Raw genomic sequence first — 23,903 nt, 5'->3', positions numbered from 1 at the left:
ACTTATTGAAACACTTATTCACATCAAACTACATACAGTATAGCCAGTTATTTTTCATAGGATATTTTCATCATTTTGCTGTACCTTCTACACAGAATTAATCACAAAAATTTAATCTATGAGGTAATAAGACACCTGTGTATTAGATTTTACATCCAGATCACAAAATTTTAATTAGTTAAAACATAACTGGTTTGTAAAGGTCGGTGGAAGGGTTGTAGAATGGTATACATAAATTAGATATCTAGTGAAGTTGTATAGGAAGGTTGAAGACTGACCACACACAGGTACAGTATAGAAGTATAGATCTGGGATGTCTTTAACAGAAACACTACCAAGTCTATTTGTATGTCATATACTTGTCAGATGATGTATTCCTAAGTTGACAACGAAGGCGCATTCTTGTCATATCATCACAAACAATTTCTGCAGCGGAAAACGTGACTTGAAATCTCGTGTTTCAGGAAATATTTTTCTATAAAATAATGCATGAAATATAAGTACATGCAAATTGGTAATAATTAGGCTGATAGAGTGAGAGGCAACACCCACCTACATTATGTATTTCATAATAGTAATTAAATATATTGACACAATCACTTCTTTGTTTTCAAGTTGTTAATGTTTGAAGATTATAAAGTTATCATTAGTCAACACCCAGGTAAAGTTTTCTTTGGTTCAAGAGTGCTAATGAGACTTTATTTTTTATTTATTATTTCACACCATCAAGAAAAAGTGTACTGAATTTCATTAACAAATAAACCGTGTTACTCTATCCAGTTTACTGAACAAGTAAACCCTGTTGCTTTACGTAATTTACTGAACAAGTAAACCAAGTTAATTTATCCAGTTTACTGAACAAGTAAACCATGTTACTTTATCCAATTAACTGAACAAGTAAACCATGTTACTTTACCTGTTTACTGAACAAGTAAACCATGTTACTTTACCTGTTTACTGAACAAGTAAACCATGTTACTTTACCTGTTTACTGAGCAAGTAAACCATGTTACTGAACAAGTAAACCATGTTACCTGTTTACTGAGCAAGTAAACCATGCTACTTTACCTGTTTACTGAGCAAGTAAACCATGCTACTTTACCTGTTTACTGAGCAAGTAAACCATGTTACTTTACCTGTTTACTGAACAAGTACTACTTGACCATGTTTACAAAGTAGGTTAGCCCTGCTACTCTATGTCAGCTGATTACGAAGTTAGATTATGATACTTGTTTACTGAGTTTGGTCACTGGTTATGGTTTTCATTTAGTTAACCTAACTAGTTCACTGAGGTAGTTTTATTAACTGAGACTCTTTGCCATCTGAAACAATATTCAACTTGTATATTGACCTTGATGCTGACCTTGATCTTAATGTTGATTCTTTACTCTGACATTTATATTAACCTCTGTGCTGTCCTTGATGATGATGTTGACCTTGACTTTGGTGTTGATGTTGACCTTGATAATGACCTTAACATTGATGATAATATTGACCTTGATGTTGGTTTCTTCACTGTGTTTTAGTCAGAGGAAGAATGCTGATGATCTGAAGGAACACCTGTCTGATATAGTGGTTCCAGTGTTTTGTACAGTCAGCTTGGGACTTGCAGAGGACAAGAAAAATAAACTTACAAAGGTAACAAAAAACATAAAACTGACCTATATTCTTTCATTGTTTACAGATGCCAGGGAACAGAAAGTCTATAAAAAGGTTCTGTAGCCATTCTATATTGGTAGAGAACAAAATCTGTATTGGTAGGGAACAAAATCTGTATTGTATAATGTCATATTATATATTGGTAGAGAACAAAATCTGTATTGTATAAAGTCATATTATATATTGTATAAAGTCATATTATATATTGGTAGGAACAAAATCTGTATTGAACAAAATCTGTATTGTATAAAGTCATATTATATATTGGTAGAGAACAAAATCTGTATTGTATAAAGTCATATTATATATTGGTAGAGAACAAAATCTGTATTGTATAAAGTCATATTATATATTGGTAGGGAACAAAATCTATATTGGTAGGGAACAAAATCTGTATTGTATAAGTCATATTATATATTGGTAGAGAACAAAATCTGTATTGTATAAAGTCATATTATATATTGGTAGGGAACAAAATCTGTAATAAAGTCATATTATATATTGGTAGGGAACAAAATCTGTATTGTATAAAGTCATATTATATATTGGTAGGGAACAAAATCTGTATTGTATAAAGTCATATTATATATTGGTAGAGAACAAAATCTGTATTGTATAAAGTCATTTTATATATTGGTAGGGATATATTGGTAGAGAACAAAATCTGTAAAATCTATATATTGGTAGGGAACAAAATCTGTATTGGTATATTATATATTGGTAACAAAATCTGTATTGTATAAAGTCATATTATATATTGGTAGGGAACAAAATCTGTATTGTATAAAGTCATATTATATATTGGTATGGAACAAAATCTGTATAAAGTCATATTATATATTGGTAGGGAACAAAATCTGTATTGTATAAAGTCATATTATATATTGGTAGGGAACAAAATCTGTATTGTATAAAGTCATATTATATATTGGTATATATTGGTAGGTCATATTATATATTGAACAAAATCTGTATTGTATAAAGTCATATTATATATTGGTAGAGAACAAAATCTGTGTTGTAAAAATATATTGTCAAAATCAATGTTTATATATTGCTAGGAAATAGAAAAAGTTGTATATTGATTGTGATATTTGTCATATTATATATTGGAAATAAAAGTGTGTTAAAGTCATATTATATATTGCTAGGAAATATTGTATAAAGTCATGTTATATATTGTGATATTGCTAGGAAATAGAAAGTTGTTAAGATTGTGATATTTGCTAGGAAATAGAAAGTTGTTAAGATTGTGATATTTGCTAGGAAATAGAAAGTTGTTAAGATTGTGATATTTGCTAGGAAATAGAAAGTTGTTAAGATTGTGATATTTGCTAGGAAATAGAAAGTTGTTAAGATTGTGATATTTGCTAGGAAATAGAAAGTTGTTAAGATTGTGATATTTGCTAGGAAATCATTCTAGATTTTATTGTGACTACTAACAGGGAGAAATGCGTAGCAGTGCAGTTACAGTCAGACTTTTAGGTTGTGGGTCATTCATTTATGGTGTATTATGGCCTTTAAATGTCAGGTCTCTTGTACCTTGTTGAATGATAAATGTAAATGTCCAGTCTCCCGACATTTAGTGAAAAAAACCCTAAAAAAATCCCTATTATTCTGCTTGAATGAGGTAGAGATTTTGTGTGGTTGTTTTAAGTGAAGCAGAAAATCAGTATAATTTTTACACAATTTCATTTGTGAAATTAAAAGTAAAAACCAGATGACATCATTTAGTGCATAAAATTCAGCATCTAGCAATACTAGTATTCTCATTATAAAAAGATCTGTAAAAAAACATGGATATGAGTGGTTCAGAAGTCATGGTGATAGTGAATAGTTGTTTGTGAACCTTGACAGTAGTGATGACAGATAATTATTGTTGCTGTGATACAATCAACGTGTTAGTGATGATTGATTTCATTATGTGGTGATTTTATCAGTAGTTCCTGATTTCTAATTGATTAAGTTATTCATTTAATATTCTAACCATTAAAAAAATACCAAGACATTGAGAGTGAGAAAGGTCCGAGGGACGACAGAACAGGATTAATGACACTATATATGTTTTTTCCTGCTGTGTATACTAATGAGCATTAAGTAGAATGTAGTGGTTATGGAAGTGATGTTACAGCTCATTACTTAGTATCAATAATGGCTGTGAGTTGTAAAAAACAGACCTTCACATGTCCTATTTAGGTAGTAAACAATACAGAATTACTCTGATCCATCAAGCAACATAAACAATATCCCCCATAATGGTTCTGTACAGATCTCAAAAAGCCGAAAATTTACTTACTATTGTAAAAGTTCTTTGAACACTAGGATCTCTTGTGGATGAAAATCCAGCTGAATTTATTATCATTTACATACAGTCATAGACTGATTTATTTACCTGTTTACAGAAGATTTATTTTCAGGATCACACCTATCTATAGACGAGTGTTCTAGCTTACTTATAGATTGATTTACAGTGATAGACTTTGAAGGGTTACTTCTGACCTGACAATACTAGGGACCTGAGTATTGACATTTTCTAGTCCATCCTGACTCTTCATGTTATATAATATCCCAATTCAGAATAATTATAACAACAATGTGATGCTTAACAAATTTCAATCTTACTTCAAACCAGGCTCAAGAATGAGAGTCATTTCACTGTCAGACATTTTTTTCCAAGGGTAACAAGTGCAGGGTCATCATTACTTTTAAGAAAAATTTAAAAACTCTGAAACTAGTTGATGTCAGTTGAAGAAGTTCATGTATCAAAGACATTTTGAGGTTATGTTTAAAAATGTCTTCTTGTTTCTCAAAAAGAAAGTGTTAGAGTCAGCTATAGAGTATAATTGTCCATGTTATGTATAGAATATTTCAGGAAATGTCACTCTCTTCATTGGTATCATAGACATAGCATTTGTAATGTAAAACTTCCAATTATTTGCTGAGCGTGAAATGTTATCTTATATCCAACATTTCAATTACAAACCTCTTCTAGTCTCCTTAGAATGTTAGCCATGACAATTTAACATTATGATGACATTTGCTTGGTCAGCTTTGTATTAACTAGGCTTTGGTTAATTCTGTGATTCTGTGCATCACCTATATAGCTAGTCAGGGACATATTTCATATAACTTTATTTTCATCTTTTGCTTTGAGTGGGCAGAGTATCATGTATTTAGTTCTAACTTGCACACTACATGCAAATACAGAGTTATTGCCCTTGGTTCATATTTCATAAACAAATTTAACTTCAATTCAAGTACTGGCTGGTTTGTACTACTCTTTTGTCTCATATCTATATTCTGTTATTCTCAAGTATGTTTCTGTAACATTTTCCAACAGTGATATTTATAAAACAGATTTACAGTGCTGGAGCGACTAGCTCTGATATTGTACACAACAGCAGCTACATACATTGATATTCTATCATGCTCAGAAGTAATGGTATTGTGCTTGATATTGAATCTTAAACAATTAAAACCTATACTATGACTTTGTAAAGTAATTATAGAATTCATAGTAACTTTAACATTTCCTGAAGGTTTAAATGCTCCTACAGGTAGGCATTCATATTAGTATGTCAGCAGAGTGTTACAACTTTTCCTGAAGCATATTCCACATTTAAAGTTGATGAAAGTTAAGTAGGACATTCATTACAATATTGCACTGATGTTTGCTTTTACTACAAAGAGAATTATTCATATTTGTCAAGTAAGCTGACACTTTGAGATAATCACTAAGTTTGTGTGACTTCTACTTATTAATATTTATCAGTACGTAGGTGTTACTGTAATGGACAACCTTCAAATTTGCAGATTTCATTTACATGATCATTGAAAAGGATGGTGCTTCAGACAATGATCATTTTGAATGAAATCATTAACTAAATATTTATAGTAATAGATTCTAGGTGAGATCAAAGGACTTTCTTGTCAAAAATTTGTTAGGGTTTGAAATCCAATTTAGAAATATCGAGATGTTTTCTTCCTTATTACCCTATACAAAAAGTCTGAACTCGACAAATGACTGATGACCTTGACACATGAATTTTTGTTATTTTTAGAGTTTTGAGATTTAAAAAAAAATACTCTTCTTCAATTACGCGAATTGTTCAAATTTGTGAGTGGTGGTTTGAACCTTTCTTATTCATATGTAGGGGTGCATTGATATGGGTGTCTCCAAATTTGATTTTCATCTCACAATTTGCTTAAATTCTAAATTCATAGATAGGCTATTTGACTATTAGTGATTAACAATACAATAACTGCCATCCTGTATGTGACCATTATGATATCAATATTGTTTGCGAGTTATAAATCTGTTCATGTTTGAACTTATAGTAGATCTAATAAGCTGTATGTATTGACATAGAGAAAATGATTGCAGTTCCCCTTCCCTAATACTACAAGTCATCTTGTGATTAACAGATTAGGACAGCATCAACGTAGTAATTTAGTTATCTAGTTATGATGAAAACACATGTTTTAATCTCAAAATAGATATGGCACCTGAGTATTTGAAAGTTTGTCATTTTATCATAAAGATATAAAACATTCCCTGAAACCTCTATGTCAAATGATGAGTTTCCTTCAAAACATGTAAAGGTACATAATATATCGATATATCGGTATCTTACCACTATTCAAGTGAAAGAAACCTAGGGCCTGACCTAAAAATAGAGTGGAGATTGACAGGATTAGTGGTTTTGTAACGGAAGACCTGCGTTACCAGGAAGAAGCAGTGGACCAGTACACTGTTACTATTAATCATATCCCAGTGATGGATACAACATAATTATTCCTACAACTGTCGGTGTCTGATTTATAAAGGTCGCAAAGATTGAAACTTTTATAAGAGCGATTTGAATATTTATCATTTTACACAAGGAAGGATGTATAAGTTTTTTAGAAAAAATTGTGTATTAAGTTAAGGTCAGTGAATACACAAATAGCCCTACTTTCACATTTGATGTAACAATATGTGCCAATGACCTCTAATACACATCAGTCCATCTGTTATATAATTCTATAAATAAATTTGGTAATGCACTCAACTGCTTGTGTCTGTGGGTATTTGACCTTGGTTCACTAATAACAACTGTGAAAGTTTGACCTTGGTTCACCATTTGCAAATGTGAATGTTTATACTTGGTTCACCACAAACAACTGTAGATGTCTGACCTTGGTTCAAGGCTAACAACTTTGGGCTTTGACCTTGGTTCAACACTAACAACTGTGGATGTCTGACCTTGGTTCAACACTAACAACTGTGGATGTCTGACCTTGGTTCAACACAAACAACTGTGGATGTTTGACCTTGGTCAGCACTAACAACTGAGGATGTTTGACCTTGGTCTCCACTAACAACTGTGGATTTTTTTTCCCTGGTCACCACTTATAACTGGATTTTTTGACCTTGGTCACCACCATCAACTTTGGATGTTTGAAATTAGTTGATGTTAGTCAGTGGTTCACTTCCCAAGCATACGTTGTTTGATATTGACCTCTACACTAACATTTCTGTCTTTTGATCTTTGTTTACAAATGGTCATTTCTGTGTGATTGACCATAGGTCCTATCTAAATCAATTTATGGTTTGACTTTGGTTGATCTGTAGCTCCTGTCTAATATACTGTAACCAACATGATTGATGATTCAGTGTCATCAGAGTTGATTAAGAAAAGACAATCTGAGTAAAGCCTCAGGTCCCTTCAGCGAATCTTACAGGTAAGAAATAGATTAACAAACAATTTATGTTATAGTACAGAGAGTAATAGTTCCTAGATTGTACTAAAAGATGGTGATAAATTAGAATGATGGTTCATTAATGGAAGGAGGTCACCACAGCTGGTACCAGGTCTACCTCTCAGGCGATTGGGTGTGGCAAAAAAAGTCTGACGTTACAGTCTTATAGGTACCAGGTACAACTGTGAAAGTATTGTAATTTCTGTCCAAACATCCAGGTCTGTTGATTACGGAATCTGGTTTCAGGGTTGTACTAAGTCCTCATATTCATCTAGAAATAACTGTCAAGGTGATTTGGTTATGTGTTGTGTAGTATAGCACTCACTTGTGGATTAAAAAAAATTGATTAATATTTTGGTCCAAAAACACAAAGCTATCAAATGTAGCTGAACATATCACGTTAACAGTGAAATGCAGTAGCTATACATAAAGTGTAATGTTTACACAAGACTTGTTTACAGATATTTATACACAGAAGTTGAAAAGGCTTTTTGTGTATCTGTACTGCAGACTAGTACAATACCTTACATTGGGCGTGTGACTCTGAGGCATACAGACACGTGAACTCCTAACACATGTTTAACCAATATACCTAAAGTCATAATAGAGTTACATGTTAATGCAGTTATACCAATACACTACTTAAAAATTCATGATCAAATTTTGATGATACTTATGACTTGTTATTTATTTAACAGGGTTTGATGTCTGTGTGATGACCTCGTTTCAGTAGATGCAAGTATGATACTACTGCTGTGTGGTATTACTTTGATCTCATTATAACTTCCTCTTAAATTCATTAGTAGTGTTCAGTTACACCACACAATGAAAATAAGATAGAGAATTTGGCCAACAGTAATGATATGAGTCATTTAATACCAATAATTCAAATTTTAGTTGACATAGATTATTTCTCTTACTTCACACTGCTTAATATTACTTATATATTTAACTGGCTGTCCCAGTAGATTTCCTGCCCTACTTGTTGAACTGCTTGATATGTACTTTTTTATTCATGCAGTGAATTTGCCCTTTGATACATTACCATATGTCAATAATGTATTTTTTTGATTGGCTGAAATTAATAGTGATGTCATAAATATTGACAATAGATTAGAAGAGTGGAGCCAACATCAGTTTTAAAGTAAGTAGGTTGATCAGTGAAGTGCTGCGCGTTGGGTACGGATACCAAAAGGTATGCAGGGTGACGAAATAACATGAAATAAATGAATCAAGGTAGTTTCAATCACAACATACCCAAGCGTCACCAGTAAGTGAGTTATTTAATGACAGACTAGTTTCGTCTCTATAAGTGAGGCTTCATCAGGACAGCATTAAGACAATTTTTCACCCCTGAAGAACTTAAAATAGGGCTTGTTTTTACATTGTAACATCTAGTAAAGACATGTACAATAGAGTAGGGGCAGATAAGCCTTATCAGTAACTGAAATTAAGATCTATGAAATAATAGCGGGCATAACAGCCCTTACATTACGTTATAGTTCATGTATATGTTAGTATCAAACTGTTATATTATGGTGGCACCTGCACTCTATATTTGGATGAAATAAGAAGAAATAGAATAATTTAATTGTTTATTTTTTTAGTTATATGATAAAAAGTATCTTATTTGTTTTCATCTCATATGTGATTTCATGAGACTCATCTTGAAGTCTTGATATTTACAAGCATTGTCAAGGAAAAATTGAAACTTCTTTGACTCATTTCATGAACTTTCATATGAGATGAAAACTCATTAAGATTCTATATTCATAGGTTGAAAAGTATTATTACAAACTTGACTATAATATAGTGTAGACAATCACTTCTGTAATGGTTCTTTGTAAGTCATTACCTCTTACAGTTAGTAGCAATGAACGTGTATGTTGTTTTTGCTTGTGCTAGAGAAATGCACTCTTTATCAACAATACCCACTCACTTACGGCAGACTCATGAAGATAATCAAGTCGTAGATGTCTTTTGAAAAAACAGGCTTTGTTGCATAACTTTTCAATTATGAAAAAGTGCCAGAATTTTTTTTAGATTCTAATGTTGATAACATTTGTATGTTATTAAGACACTTTTCATACACTTACATATCTATATATATATATGAGGCCTTATTATATCATCTATATGAAAACATACCAAGATTAATAAGACCATTCTCTAGCTGGAAGGAAGAGGAGAGAAATCTCTACTTGAGGAGGAGATTCTTGATTGTCTAACCCAAGGTTTTGCCGAGTGTGAGACTGTCAGAAATCTCCTCTGAGGGTAGACATTTCTCTGTTCTACCCTCAAGGTAGGATTTGATCCTTTTTCTATCACTTTCCCCCCTTAAAAATAAATAAGCAAATAGATATACATGTGACACTATAACCTTCGGTATGTCATTTGCATTTGAAGCCCAGATGACAATTGTTAATGAACCCACCTGACCCCAACTCGTCATAAAAATGATCTCATTAACATTTACTCCAACCCTAAATGTCACTTTCAGTGTGTGCAGGCTGTCTTGCCAGGGTAAGATAGAGATATCTTACTCTCTCTGGAAGTGTGGATATTTCTGTCTGGTGCTGTAAAAGCATCAATCCAACATCCGCAAAAGAAAAAAAAAACAACAAAAATTAACTTTGTTGAAGGGCATCATTAAGATGAATATTACATTCCCATCATTTTACAGGGTGACATGTCCAATCCTTCAATATAGAAAGATCAATTATCATGATACCTCTGAAGATTTTCAGGGCCAAAGTGAAGGTCACAGTTACAAAAAAATGGTAGAAATTTCTACTCCATTGATATTGTTATGCATGGGAGTAGTGGCCATTTGGATGATGTCTCACAGACGCTTTCTTGTTCTGAATATTTTCGTTATTGTTCAGAATGTACATATCATAATCAGTTGTCTTTGTCATCAATCACCAGTTATGTTATAGTGTGTGGCAGATTCAGTATGTCAACTGCAACACAGCTGAAAATTAGGACAGAGAAAAGATTATTTTGTTTTGGGTTTAAAATCAAAGGATTGAAAAAAAAAATTTAGATGTGGAAGATTTGTAAACTGTGTAAGAAACATATATTAAAGTGACAGCTGCTATCTGTATTTGTTATTGTTCAGAATGTACATATCATAATAAGTATGTCTGCTGCAACACAGCTGAAAATTAGGACAGAAAAAAAAATGTTATTGTTGGTTTTTTAAACCAAAGGATTAGAAAATATATATTTATAAAGAAGCTTTTTAAACTACATAACAGACATGTATTAAAGTGACATCTGCTGTCTGTCTGATAAAACTTAATTCTGATCTGGTTCAGTCTGTTGTATCATGCGGCTCCAGGGGATTTTTAAGGAATATCCAGATATGTTGTCTGCATGTTATCATCTTTCATCAACCTACATTTTCTAATAAATGAGCTGAAAATGGTTTGTCCAGAATACTCAGCTTTTGATAAGCCAGGTTTCAAATAGGCCAAAATGGAATCATATATAAAGAAATTAATTAATGTTTTACTGCGTTTGAGAATATACACATAATTAGTTATTTCAAAATTCACTGAATTCTCCATAGACTGGACATCTCTGTTTCTCCTAAATTTTTGTAGATTACGAGTTTTCTATACTGATGATACCAGTCTTACAGAGTCATGTTTAATTACCATATAATGATCAATATGAAATTGATGATTATATTTCACCTTTGTCATTACATGTTCTGTTTTAAAAAGTTAGAGAGCAAGTATGGTTTCCTTAGTGGAGTAAAGTGAACATTCGTAATATCACTTTTCAGTTTTAGTTTTAAAATATCTTTACACCACATTTCTATGGGTGCTATCCCTTAGGTCTATACAAAGTAAAAGTTTAAGTTTGCAGTTGAATGAATGAATGGAAAAAGTATCATTTATCATAATTTATATGATATATACATCTGATGTGAGAGGTGGTTTTAAACAGAATTCACTGTATTGTGATCATTGACATATGGGATAATTCTTTTGATATAATCAAGAGGTCAAAAGTTTGAAAATTGGTAAACAACTTGTCAGAAAATCACAGATCAAATTGAGAATCTCTGATAGATATTGCTTTATTCCACAACAGTAATAAGAATTGAAATTCAAATTAACAAATATTTTATTTTTTTTATGTTTGCAGTTACTAAACTTATGGCAACAAAACAAGTACTTTGATACAGAAACCCTGGAGGTAAGTGACATATAAACTGTATTCATCATTTAATACCCATATTTTTCTCCCAGAATTGCATGACCAATTTAGAGTACAACTTACTTGTAGACTTTGCTTCTATCACAGACACAATGTAGAAGTTACAGATACTTTACCTACAGGTATTGTAGTAGTTACAGGTTCTTTACCTACATGTTTTGTAGAAGATACAGGTTCTTTACCTACAGGTATTGTAGAAGTTACAGACTCTTTACCTACAGGTATTGTAGAAGTTACAGGTACTTTACCTACAGGTATTGTAGAAGTTACAGACACTTTACCTACAGGTATTGTAGAAGTTACAGGTACTTTACCTACAGGTTTTGTAGAAGTTACAGACACTTTACCTACAGGTTTTGTAGAAGTTACAGGCACTTTACCAACAGGTATTGTAGAAGTTACAGGCACTTACTTACAGGTTTTGTAGAAGTTACAGACTCTTTACCTACAGGTATTGTAGAAGTTACAGGCACTTTACCTACAGGTATTGTAGAAGTTACTGACACTTCACCTACAGGTATTGTAGAAGTTACAGGCACTTTACCTACAGGTATTGTAGTAGTTACAGGTTCTTTACCTACAGGTATTGTAGAAGTTACAGGCACTTACTTACAGGTTTTGTAGAAGTTACAGACTCTTTACCTACAGGTATTGTAGAAGTTACAGGCACTTTACCTACAGGTATTGTAGAAGTTACAGGCACTTACTTACAGGTTTTGTAGAAGTTACAGACTCTTTACCTACAGGTATTGTAGAAGTTACAGGCACTTTACCTACAGGTATTGTAGAAGTTACTGACACTTCACCTACAGGTTTTGTAGAAGTTACAGGCACTTTACCTACAGGTATTGTAGAAGTTACAGGCACTTACTTACAGGTTTTGTAGAAGTTACAGACTCTTTACCTACAGGTATTGTAGAAGTTACAGGCACTTTACCTACAGGTATTGTAGAAGTTACTGACACTTCACCTACAGGTATTGTAGTAGTTACAGGTTCTTTACCTACAGGTATTGTAGTAGTTACAGACTCTTTACCTACAGGTATTGTAGAAGTTACAGGCACTTTACCTACAGGTATTGTAGAAGTTACAGACACTTCACCTACAGGTATTGTAGACGTTACAGGCACTTTACCTACAGGTATTGTAGAAGTTACAGGCACTTTACCTACAGGTATTGTAGTAGTTACAGACTCTTTACCTACAGGTATTGTAGAAGTTACAGGCACTTTACCTACAGGTATTGTAGAAGTTACAGACACTTTACCTACAGGTATTGTAGAAGTTACAGGTTCTTTCCCTACAGGTATTGTAGTAGTTAGTTACAGGTTCTTTACCCACAGGTATTGTAGAAGTTACAGACACTTTACCTACAGGTATTGTAGTAGTTACAGGTTCTTTACCTACAGGTATTGTAGTAGTTACAGACTCTTTACCTACAGGTATTGTAGAAGTTACAGGCACTTTACCTACAGGTATTGTAGAAGTTACAGACACTTTACCTACAGGTATTGTAGAAGTTACAGGTTCTTTACCTACAGGTATTGTAGTAGTTACAGGTTCTTTACCTACAGGTATTGTAGAAGTTACAGACACTTTACCTACAGGTATTGTGAATGTCATGAATAATTATATTCAAAGTTTATTTGAGGGTGACCTTGACCTTCATATATACAAGGTGAAAATTGTGATCTCATGTCGTGATGTGCATTATTTTAACCTGACACAGAAATCTACATGAAAAGTTGAAGATAAAATCAGAAATTATCGGAAAGCCATATATAGTGTTAGATAAGAAGTGAGTGTTAAGCCAGATGTTGTCCAAGATATATAAATGGACTGGATGTTTGAAGTGAAGCCTTGGGGTATTACTGGAGAGCAGATCACCTTGAGATTAATACCAGACATCAGTCTGATGGACTCCAGATCACAGTTAACAAACTCATATTTGCTGTGGATCGCTTAGCTTGGGATGGGTCTGCTGAAGTTTACAATTTTTTAATGATAGACAAGTTTGGTTCATTTTGTTTTTGAATTCTTGCACATTAAACAAGCTGTAAGTGAGGATCTTACCTTATTAGCAGTAGTGTTAGGAGTTTATTAAACAAGCTTTGTAATTCAGTTTGTCAGGCCTATACCAAATATTGAAGTAAGACGTTCAATTATTCCATATTTTATTTGCACTATCTTAAAGCTTGTATGTAAATCATATTTACATTTATGAGGAAAGTCTGTAAAACCCTGATATTGGTTTTCCTTTGGACCAATCAAATTTTGACGCTGAAGGTGTTTTCACTGTAAGTCAAACTATGTGATGTCATAAATAGATCTCCGAGCAGTGGGTGTTGAGAACAGTGCCAGAACAAAGTCTATTACTTGTAAGCTAACAGATGCAAATGTCATGCTAAGGCTTGTGTTGGGACATTGCAGGGCAGTTCCTGAACTTACAAGTACTGTAATGATAGACAGAAATAATGAAGATCAAAGTCTCAATCACATTTCACATGGAAAATCTACAGCTGGGTAAAATCAAACTGACATGTTTTTTGTGGTGTTCATGTCATCATGGATATCAGTTTCTACCATAATATAAAAATTAAATCATGACCTGTCCAAGTTTTTTTTTCCCCATGAATTTCCTAATATTGATGGTAGTATGTAGGGATATCTTACCTGTAGACAATTTGTTTATTTGGAATACCACTATAAGTCATTTCATCTAGTGGGTGTGTATGCTGGTAGTGTCCAGAATGCCTAAATCTGGCACTTTATGTGACAGGTACTTCCGTGTACTTCATATTGTAGACTCCATGGATCCGTTTCTTTGTCATTCTTGGTTATCTAGTATAATATCATACCAAGTTTTTGATTTTTTTATCCCTTCTGTTCACCTGTTTCTACAATTATAAGCTTTTCTTGTTGTTTTTTTTTATATCTGAAAGCCGTTCTTAATTTATTATGAAGTGGTTATGATTTTTACATCATTAAGTGGACGATGCTTTCCAGAGTAGGAGTCCCAGCTGATTTAGGTGTACCTTGTGGCAGTCCCAGATCTTTTTGTAGTAGTTCGGAAGATTACTTCGGTGATAGTTTAAGCACATTTTTATGTTGTTTTGACACTGTGAGGACCATGTCAGGAGACAGTTGTCCAGTATGTGTTAACGCTGTCCCTCCCACTGGCAATGCTCCTTGACCTCTCTTTATTACTCTCGGGAGTCCTAGTTATGGTTGTTTTGTTGTCCACTTATCTCTTTGTTTGTATGCTGGTGTCCCATCTCTTCAAGTTGTTAGACTGGATGTTATATGTGACAGAGTGCTTGGGGCAAGGTTTCTGCATTGATGGACGATCACATGATGTTACGTCCACGTTGTACAAAGAACCAAGATGTCTGTCGTCACTAATTCCGTGTATTCTAGGAGAAGTTAGTGATAAACATGTTACATCACTATAAATATAGATACTTGTAGTTGGATACAGTCGCTGTTGACAACAGTGTAAATGATGGATTGAAATCAGATATTATATAGCATGGTGTTAAATGTTTCTTTCATATCTTTATAATGGTATATATCTATTGTTACAATGTTCCTTTTCAATAAACATCAACAATCTGCTATGATGTAACCAGTACCATCAGTGACTCAGAATACCAGGTGTTACCCTGGAGTACCCTGGAGTATTCTCCTGGTACTTTATGTTGCCCTTGATTTGTCAATTTTGAATTTGAGTTTAGAATTTGTAATGTGTCAATATTCCTTTATTATTATTAATTACACAAAAATATCTATGTACTTTGTTATATTTTTGAAGACCTTTGATTGGAAAACTTTTAGCTTGTGGAGTTTTTTCCATGTAGGAGGAACTACTATTCAAAGTTATTTTTGTCACTGATAAAGAAAACATTTTGCCTTCTTGTATGTGTCATTTCTTCAAAATCAAGGCTGATCACCTCTTTGCAGTAGAGTGCCTTGGTGAAACAAGAAAAAAAAAACATAAGTAAAATTATGTTGGTATATTAGCTTGTTTGTTATATATGATCTTGCGGTATCTAGAATGAAGAAATGGTACTTCACTCAAAAACTTGACAGATTTGTAACTGTTAAGTTTAGCATCATTCCCTAATGAATTTGATCAATTATGTAGTGCTGAAAATGTTTTAGTTTATTTATTGTTAAGATGTATGAACAAACCCATCAAAATCAGCCTTTGCTTCCTCTGCATGTGATCAAATAATCTGTAAGTTTGAAGGCAGTGCAAAAAAAGTACTGTCCTGATTGGTCGAAAATGGTTTATGATAAAAGCAAACCTGTTTTTTGCTCTCACTATTTTGATTTTTATCATTTTATAGAATTTGAGGTCTGACTGCTGAAACATGTTGTGAATTAAAACAGAACTGACTATGAGACAGACCTGATTAGAAATTAGCATAATTGTGAACCCTGCTGAAGGAGCTCTGTCTACCTGAACAGACTATTAAAATACTGCACTGACAGAAAGCATCCATCAAATTGCTGCACTTTAAAACAGGAGAAAGTGAATTACATAATCTTGACATTACAATTGCTCCTGTGTGTATAATAAGTTAGATGTCTATGGTTTATAAGAGAGTATGTTCTAGATAAATGTGTCTAACTAAGGCTTATTTTACCAGTAGATAAAAGGATTTCTTGTACAATTTTGAATCATTAAGTAGTTTTTAGTATCTTAGTTTCATCAAATTCTTTTCCAACCAAGTCATTTTGTAAAAAACATTGATTACTCTTAGAATAGGCCTTTGATTCAACTGCAATGACATTCTAGGAGAATGATTTCCGTATAAATTTAGGGTACTAATTTGTACTTTGTCGGCTTCTGTCTCATAATTTGCAGTAATTAGATTAGATATTGTGAACAACATATAAGAATGAATCAGTAGTTTTATTAAATTTCTTAAAAACAAGATGAAAGCAGTTTGTCATCTGATTTGACTTTTTTATTGTCTTCTGTTTGATGTGTTGTTCAAAATTGAAAAAACAATGGAATGAAGAAAGTCTCAGTCTGTTTTCTTTATGTGTCAATCAAAATATGTTACACTTCAGTCCATTAACAATAGGAAATTTGGAGGAAATGCCTTAAGACGTAACATGCCATGCTGTGATGCATTTAAATAATGGCACAGTTTAGATTGTACATGATCGTTATGTCCTTATGAACTTATCAGATACCAATACATCAACATTACAAAATACATTAAATCTAACTAATGCACTTCCTCATGTAGATTTTGACATCTGTTTTCCTTTTCCTCATTCTCCGTCTGAGTTTCGAAATTTAGGCCTTTAGAATCAGTGACAAGTCCTAGAAGGACTAAACAGTGTATGATGCAGATTTATTCATTATATAACTCTGCTATGTCTAAATCTAAATTTATTGAAAGGTGCTACTTTCCTGTGTATCTTTCGTACAATCTGAAAACTATGTAAGCCTACCAGATACTATATGAGGGACGGTTGACTTATGAAATGCATTCTATTGCTGATAAATATTACCTCTTCCTCACAATTTTCATCGGCTACATTGTAATGTGAACTGATAAACTTAGAGGCATTAAGTTTTACCTGTGTTTCTTAGATCCTTACTTCAGACAACTATTTCCGAAAACAAAAGATAACGACCTGAAGTGATAGCTATATGTCAAATATAGATTATTAATATGACATTGGATACTGTTATAGTTGGGGATGAAAATATGTGACACTGGTGCTATACCTATATATATTGCCTTGATTATACCTATTAAGACCTCCTTCTTTTCACCTAAATACTTTTTCTGTCAGACACCTTGTAAATCTGCCTGCCATTAATTACTATTGATATGTTCCTTATTTTTGGCCTTTTTGATTTTTAAATTTTCAAATTTGAAAGGTTGTCTTTTAAATAGAATAACCTCATTTAGTCCTATTTTTGTTGAATGAATAACTTTACAAAATAGAGTAAAAATAACTTTGCTTTGTTAAGTGATGATAAGTATCAGATCTAGGTGAAAATTTGAAGCTTTGACTAATTTTAGGACAAGATTTGTGAGGTCTTGTACCTATTAACCACCTAGGTCATATTCATCTGACACTGAACAACTAATAGGAATATGATTTTACCTGGGTGATAAAGTATATATGACACTTTGCCTTGTGAAAGTGTTACTCATTATATATGCAAGTTTCTAGGATGTTTACGGCCTTGAGACAACTGTATTGCTGTCAGGTGTCTTGTTCCTGGCACAAGTGTTTCACGTGATCCCTGTATGAAAAATTAATTAAGCCGACCTGATGAATTGCTCCACAAATAGTAAGTGATAAAACAAAGCATTTTAAAACCACCTCTATTAAAAAATTTATAAGACTGACAATTAATATGGGCGGAGGGGGAAACACTATATCACTACTGCATAATTTGCAAGACTGACACAAAACATTTACAGAGAATTATCAGAATTAGTACAATCAAAACACAACCAAGACTGCATCAGAAATTATTATATCAATACATATTTGACGGTAAATTGACCAGTTCATTTAAGTTTGTCTTTAAAAGTATAATAAAATCAATTACTGTGAGTATTAGGATCTTGTGGTTAATTTTTGTTCATGTCAATAAAACACGAAATGGATTGTTGTTTTTAAATGATTTTTAATTAGAAAACATGAAATTTTTGGGCTCAAACTGGATATGTGAGAAAGATACATACTTCTGATGAGTGACAACTAGACCACACCGTCAAGTAAGACACCATGCCCACTTTCCTCAGAAACCGGTAGTCAATTGTATATTGGTAGTCTGATTTTGAAAAGACTGCACCATAAGTCTTTAAATGTTTCTGATATATCATAGCTTATTTAGAAAATAACTGTTAGTCAAGTGTTCCTATTAGTTATTTAAAGTAATTAAAAAAAGTATGAGAGATAAGTTTGGGATGAGCATGAATGCAGAAAATGTAAGTTTGAATTTTGCTGTAACTAGTCATAGGCATAATACAATTAATAATGTTTCTGGTTATATGATATGGGCTTTGGAAATATTGTGATTCAGTTCTGAATTCAAATTTTTATAAATAATGTTTTTTGTGAATGAGCAATCAAATATTAAGGTTTTTGGTATTCTAATTATATGCATTGATTAAACAATTAGTGATGAAAAAAATAAAATTTCAATGATTAAATGAAATTCTGGCAACTAATTATTATGGTTATGGTACAATGACAATCTGTTATATCATTCTTTATAGCAAGTTTCAAAATTTTAAATGATTTTCTACAGTACTGTGATTTACTTGTTGAATGTTTCTGTAAACTCCTGTGTTAATTTGAGGGTTGATATGATTATATTGAGATTTATTGCACTGGTTAACTGTTTATTATCATGATGTACCCATTGTCATGGTTTTACTGATGCTATATTTGGCATGTGCTATTTTTGCAAACAAAAATAGATGACTTAAAACCATTTATGATCATCCAAACTCTATTTTGTTGATAGTTCTAATGAAAAATATTATTAACATTGCAGGAATCAAATGATAAAAGTAAAGTTCTTAAGTGTTAGGGAGGAGACATGCATATTTCATTTTTATTAGAAATACATTAATGCCTTACTTTACATGTTAACGTATAAATTAAGAGAGAAAAAAAGATTCTAATATTTTTGAAAACTGCATATGAACATAACAATACATCAACATCATCACTGAAAAATGAACTACTATTGGTGATAAAAGAACATTGCTTCACCCATTTTCCACCTGTCACATTTCGCAATACAACTACGCACATGTGGAAACCACTCGAAACAATTAAGCATTCCTAGGCAGTCATAGACTTGCAGATGCTTTGGCGAGTTTTTTCCCGCCTAAGTCACTTATTGAAAGAAGAAAATTTTATTTGTGGATGTTCTGTAATACACAGAACCAAATTTGTTGTTGTCCAGTGTTTGTCGGTTTTCAGTAGAAATAGTTTTTTTCCATTGTTTTCTATGATCAAAATTTCTGAATTTCTGCATTGAATTGACAACACCTTCTTTGATATTCTTGTAAATAATATAACATAAAAATTGTTGAATTTTCATTTTTTTCTGATGGTCACATGTTCTGTTCCTTGTCTAATCAAAGAACATATTGTTTAATTCCAGTAACATATTGTAACAAATTCTGTTTTAAGTCTTATTCTCAGGTGCATCAGATTTCCCCCCCCCCCACCCCCAAACCTTCCTGGTGTTGTAATGTCAACAACATTACCATATGACATCAAACGTCAGCAAATTAACAAATTATGCATCATGTATATTTAATTTCATCTATAAATAATGATCTTGGCCTTGACTGACAAAGTTGGATCTCTTGTTGAACTCAGTTGAGAGTCACCAGTAGGTACCAAAGCCAGGGATTACAGGGAGGTCAGCAGGAAATATAGGTGGTAAATGTCTACCAAATCTAAGAGATAGAACTCTCATTATTAAATCAAAACTATAACGTTGTGTTGAAAAATAAAGCAAACTTTTCATGTAGACAATATAACTTCTTTGTTTTGTCAAAAATTACTCTTAGCTAAGAAAAAAAAATCTTTGAATATATCTAAAAAAAAAGAGATTGAGTTATACGGTATGATAACACTTTTACAAAAAGGTATTTCTTGAAGAAAATAGCAACTGTATTATTCATATAAATATATTCCTGGAGCTTTTGTTTACATACCTATGGTATGTCACTTTACATTTTGATTTCATTTCTGAGAAGAATTTAGGTGACATATCTTGGTGGATGAGAACTACTGTCAATTACAACATGTGTACCTGTGTCATAGTGACCTTCAGGTGATCTTGTGATAATCATCCACAAACAAAACTTGTTTGTACCAATGAACATTTGTTTACCTGAAATTCCTTAACTTTTTGCTACAGATTGTTACAAGACTATTACAATTAAATCCGTGTTAACACAGGTTCAGTTCCTGTTGTTATCATTCTCAAATGCACTCTTTCCTGTTTTAGATGTTTACTACACACTTCCTTCTAAATTTTTTATAAAACAAAATCCTGCAGGTTACTATTTGAAGAAAAAGAAATTTTTACATCATAAAATTCACTTTTTACATATTTATGCATTATTGACATAAAACTAGTTGATTAAAATTTCATAATTAAAAATTTAAAAATGCGTATAAAATTCTGTGATTTAGGTGACTGACCAACATTTTCCATGTGTTTCTGGGAGTAATGATTTATTTAGCAGGTTTTACATACATGCTGTTATGACCTACTGGCATTTCATAGATGAGAAAAGGTAGGAAAAGAAGCACCTAGATTATAAGTTAAGTGTGGAGTAACATGAAAGAGAGAATGGGGATTAGATATAGTTGGAATCAATCGTTACTTCTGGGAATCCTTTAGCTATAAGTTATGTAACCTAACTAATTATTTCCTGACATCACTCTGGGAAATAATATTTTCTTAATCGTGCCCTTCAATGCAAGGAAAAGAAAAACGGTCATAATCAATGATAATTTTGTATGATTTTTATTTCTAAACTCCACCTAATTCCTGATACTGGTAGATATTGTTATATGACAGATCTAGATTTTAATGACACTTTATTTAACCTCTATGCCAATGGTACCTTACAACTGTGTTACATTATTAATCTTTTTCTATGCTATTGTTGAATGTGGAGTAAGAATAAATATCATCCTGTTTAATTACTTTAAAACTTTATGTTTAGAAGGGGAGATCTGTCCTCTAGTGTGTTCCTAGTGGCTTTGTGTTATGTTTAGAAGGAGAGATCTGTCCTCTAGTGTGTTCCTAGTGACTTTGTGTTATGTTTAGAAGGGGAGATCTGTCCTCTAGTGTGTTCCTAGTGGCTTCGTATTATGTTTAGAAGGAGAGATCTGTCCTCTAGTGTGTTCCTAGTGGCTTTGTGTTATGTTTAGAAGGTGAGATCTGTCCTCTAGTGTGTTCCTAGTGACTTTGTGTTATGTTTAGAAGGAGAGATCTGTCCTCTAGTGTGTTCCTAGTGACTTTGTGTTATGTTTAGAAGGAGAGATCTGTCCTCTAGTGTGTTCCTAGTGACTTTGTGTTATGTTTAGAAGGAGAGATCTGTCCTCTAGTGTGTTCCTAGTGACTTTGTGTTATGTTTAGAAGGAGAGATCTGTCCTCTAGTGTGTTCCTAGTGACTTTGTGTTATGTTTAGAAGGCGAGATCTGTCCTCTAGTGTGTTCCTAGTGACTTTGTGTTACGTTTAGAAGGTGAGATCTGTCCTCTTGTGTGTTCCTAGTGGTTTTGTGTTTTCCTAGTGGCCTAGTGACTTTGTGTTATGTTTAGAAGGAGAGATCTGTCCTCTAGTGTGTTCCTAGTGGCTTTGTGTTATGTTTAGAAGGAGAGATCTGTCCTCTAGTGTGTTCCTAGTGGCTTTGTGTTATGTTTAGAAGGAGAGATCTGTCCTCTTGTGTGTTCCTAGTGGCTTTATGTTATGTTTAGAAGGTGAGATCTTTGTGTGTTCCTAGTATGTTTAGAAGGAGAGAGTGTTTAGAAGGAGAGATCTGTTGTGTTCCTTTGTGTTGTTCCTAGTGTTTAGAAGGGGTGTGTTCCTATGTTATGTTTAGAAGGTGAGATCCTCTAGTGTGTTCCTAGTGTGTTCCTAGTGGCTTTGTGTTATGTTTAGAAGGTGAGATCTGTCCTCTTGTGTGTTCCTAGTGGCTTTGTGTTATGTTTAGAAGGTGAGATCTGTCCTCTAGTGTGTTCCTAGTGGCCTCGTGTGATGTTTAGAAGGTGAGATCTGTCCTCTTGTGTGTTCCTAGTGGTTTTGTGTTATGTTTAGAATTGGAGATCTGTCCTCTAGTGTGTTCCTAGTGACTTTGTGTTATGTTTAGAAGGAGAGATCTGTCCTCTAGTGTGTTCCTAGTGGCTTTGTGTTATGTTTAGAAGGTGAGATCTGTCCTCTTGTGTGTTCCTAGTGGTTTTGTGTTATGTTTAGAATTGGAGATCTGTCCTCTAGTGTGTTCCTAGTGACTTTGTGTTATGTTTAGAAGGAGAGATCTGTCCTCTAGTGTGTTCCTAGTGGCTTTGTGTTATGTTTAGAAGGTGAGATCTGTCCTCTAGTGTGTTCCTAGTGGCTTCGTGTTAGGTTTAGGAGAAATCTGTACTCTTGTGTGTTCCTGGTAGCTTTGTGAAAAATTCATCATGTGATGATCATGTGTTATAGTTTACTGGAGAAAATGATGGATGTCCACAATCAATTATATGATGTTACTTACAAAATGTTAAAAACAGGCAGTGTATCTTATGGTTGGAGCCTGCAGCGTGTAATAGACATCGATATATTTTATTTACTATATAAGGACCAAAGCTTCCTTATAGTATTATCAATTTCAGCTGTTAGCCAATCAAATTGTCTGATGGGAAATGACGTCTACATTTCTGTTTAATTATGCGAGTTGGCAGAGATGTGATCCATCACTAGCGGTTAACATGTCACAAGGGTATTTGTACGTCCTTACGTGTCCAGACTGAGTCGACGTACCTGGTTATACCCCTCGGGTATCTTGAGTGTATCTACTTAATGCTATGAGATCATACTTGGTTGGCACTGGTGAGGCTATGTCCTGGAGTAGTTTTCAATTTAAGTCCAAACTTTTAATCTCCATTACATAATTTCAACATAATCACCTGACCGATGGGGTGCTGGCTTAAGATAAGACATGTATATGTAAAGATCATTTGTAGATCAATAGTTGCTATGATACTAGGGAATAATCTGGACAAGTTTGATAACCAAATAGGGGTAGTATTCTCCAGGTGGTATGCTTTCCCTTGTGAATATGAGCAAATTCCCCATCAAGAAAATATATTGAAAATTTGTGTCATGTGTGTCATGTATTTCAACCCTATCCCAGTTTTGAATTCTGACCAAATGGGCTGTCTGAAATTTCATTTCTTGAAAACCCTAAGATTTCCCCTAATATGAATTGGCTTTGTAAAGGGTCTATTACTTAAAGTAGGGATGCACTTATTACTGAATCTCTAGCTGGTAATTAGAGTGGGCTTATTTAATGATTTCTTAATCTAAGTAGGGGTAGCCATATTGCCATATTATTTCTAGAATATCTACCTCAAAGTAGGGTTAGGATTTTACCAGGATCAGTAACTCAGAGTGGTCTCTTAGTAGTATCTAGCTCAAGGTAGGGGATAGACTTATTATGGGATCTATATCTCAAAGTATGGGTATGCTTATAGCAGGATTTCTTAAACT

The 23,903-nt window shown here is 33.1% G+C and overlaps 1 protein-coding gene across 2 annotated transcripts in view; it reads left to right on the top strand.

The window, feature by feature from the left end:
• LOC132552468 (calcium homeostasis endoplasmic reticulum protein-like) overlaps positions 1-23,903 on the top strand; it is an 83,577-nt gene that overhangs the window by 33,960 nt on the left and 25,714 nt on the right. For both annotated transcript variants that reach the window (XM_060216640.1, XM_060216639.1), the window contains exons 8-9: positions 1,527-1,638; positions 11,560-11,610. In XM_060216640.1, the coding sequence (XP_060072623.1) occupies positions 1,527-1,638; positions 11,560-11,610 (163 nt within the window). The remainder of the gene's footprint in view (positions 1-1,526; positions 1,639-11,559; positions 11,611-23,903) is intronic.

This window comes from Ylistrum balloti, unplaced genomic scaffold (genome assembly GCF_031769215.1).
Source record: "Ylistrum balloti isolate Yb309-2 unplaced genomic scaffold, AGI_CSIRO_Ybal_v1 Utg370248, whole genome shotgun sequence".
NCBI lineage: Eukaryota > Metazoa > Mollusca > Bivalvia > Pectinida > Pectinidae > Ylistrum > Ylistrum balloti.
Note: the sequence above shows the minus strand (reverse complement) of the source record. Positions and strands in the feature narration are given on the sequence as shown.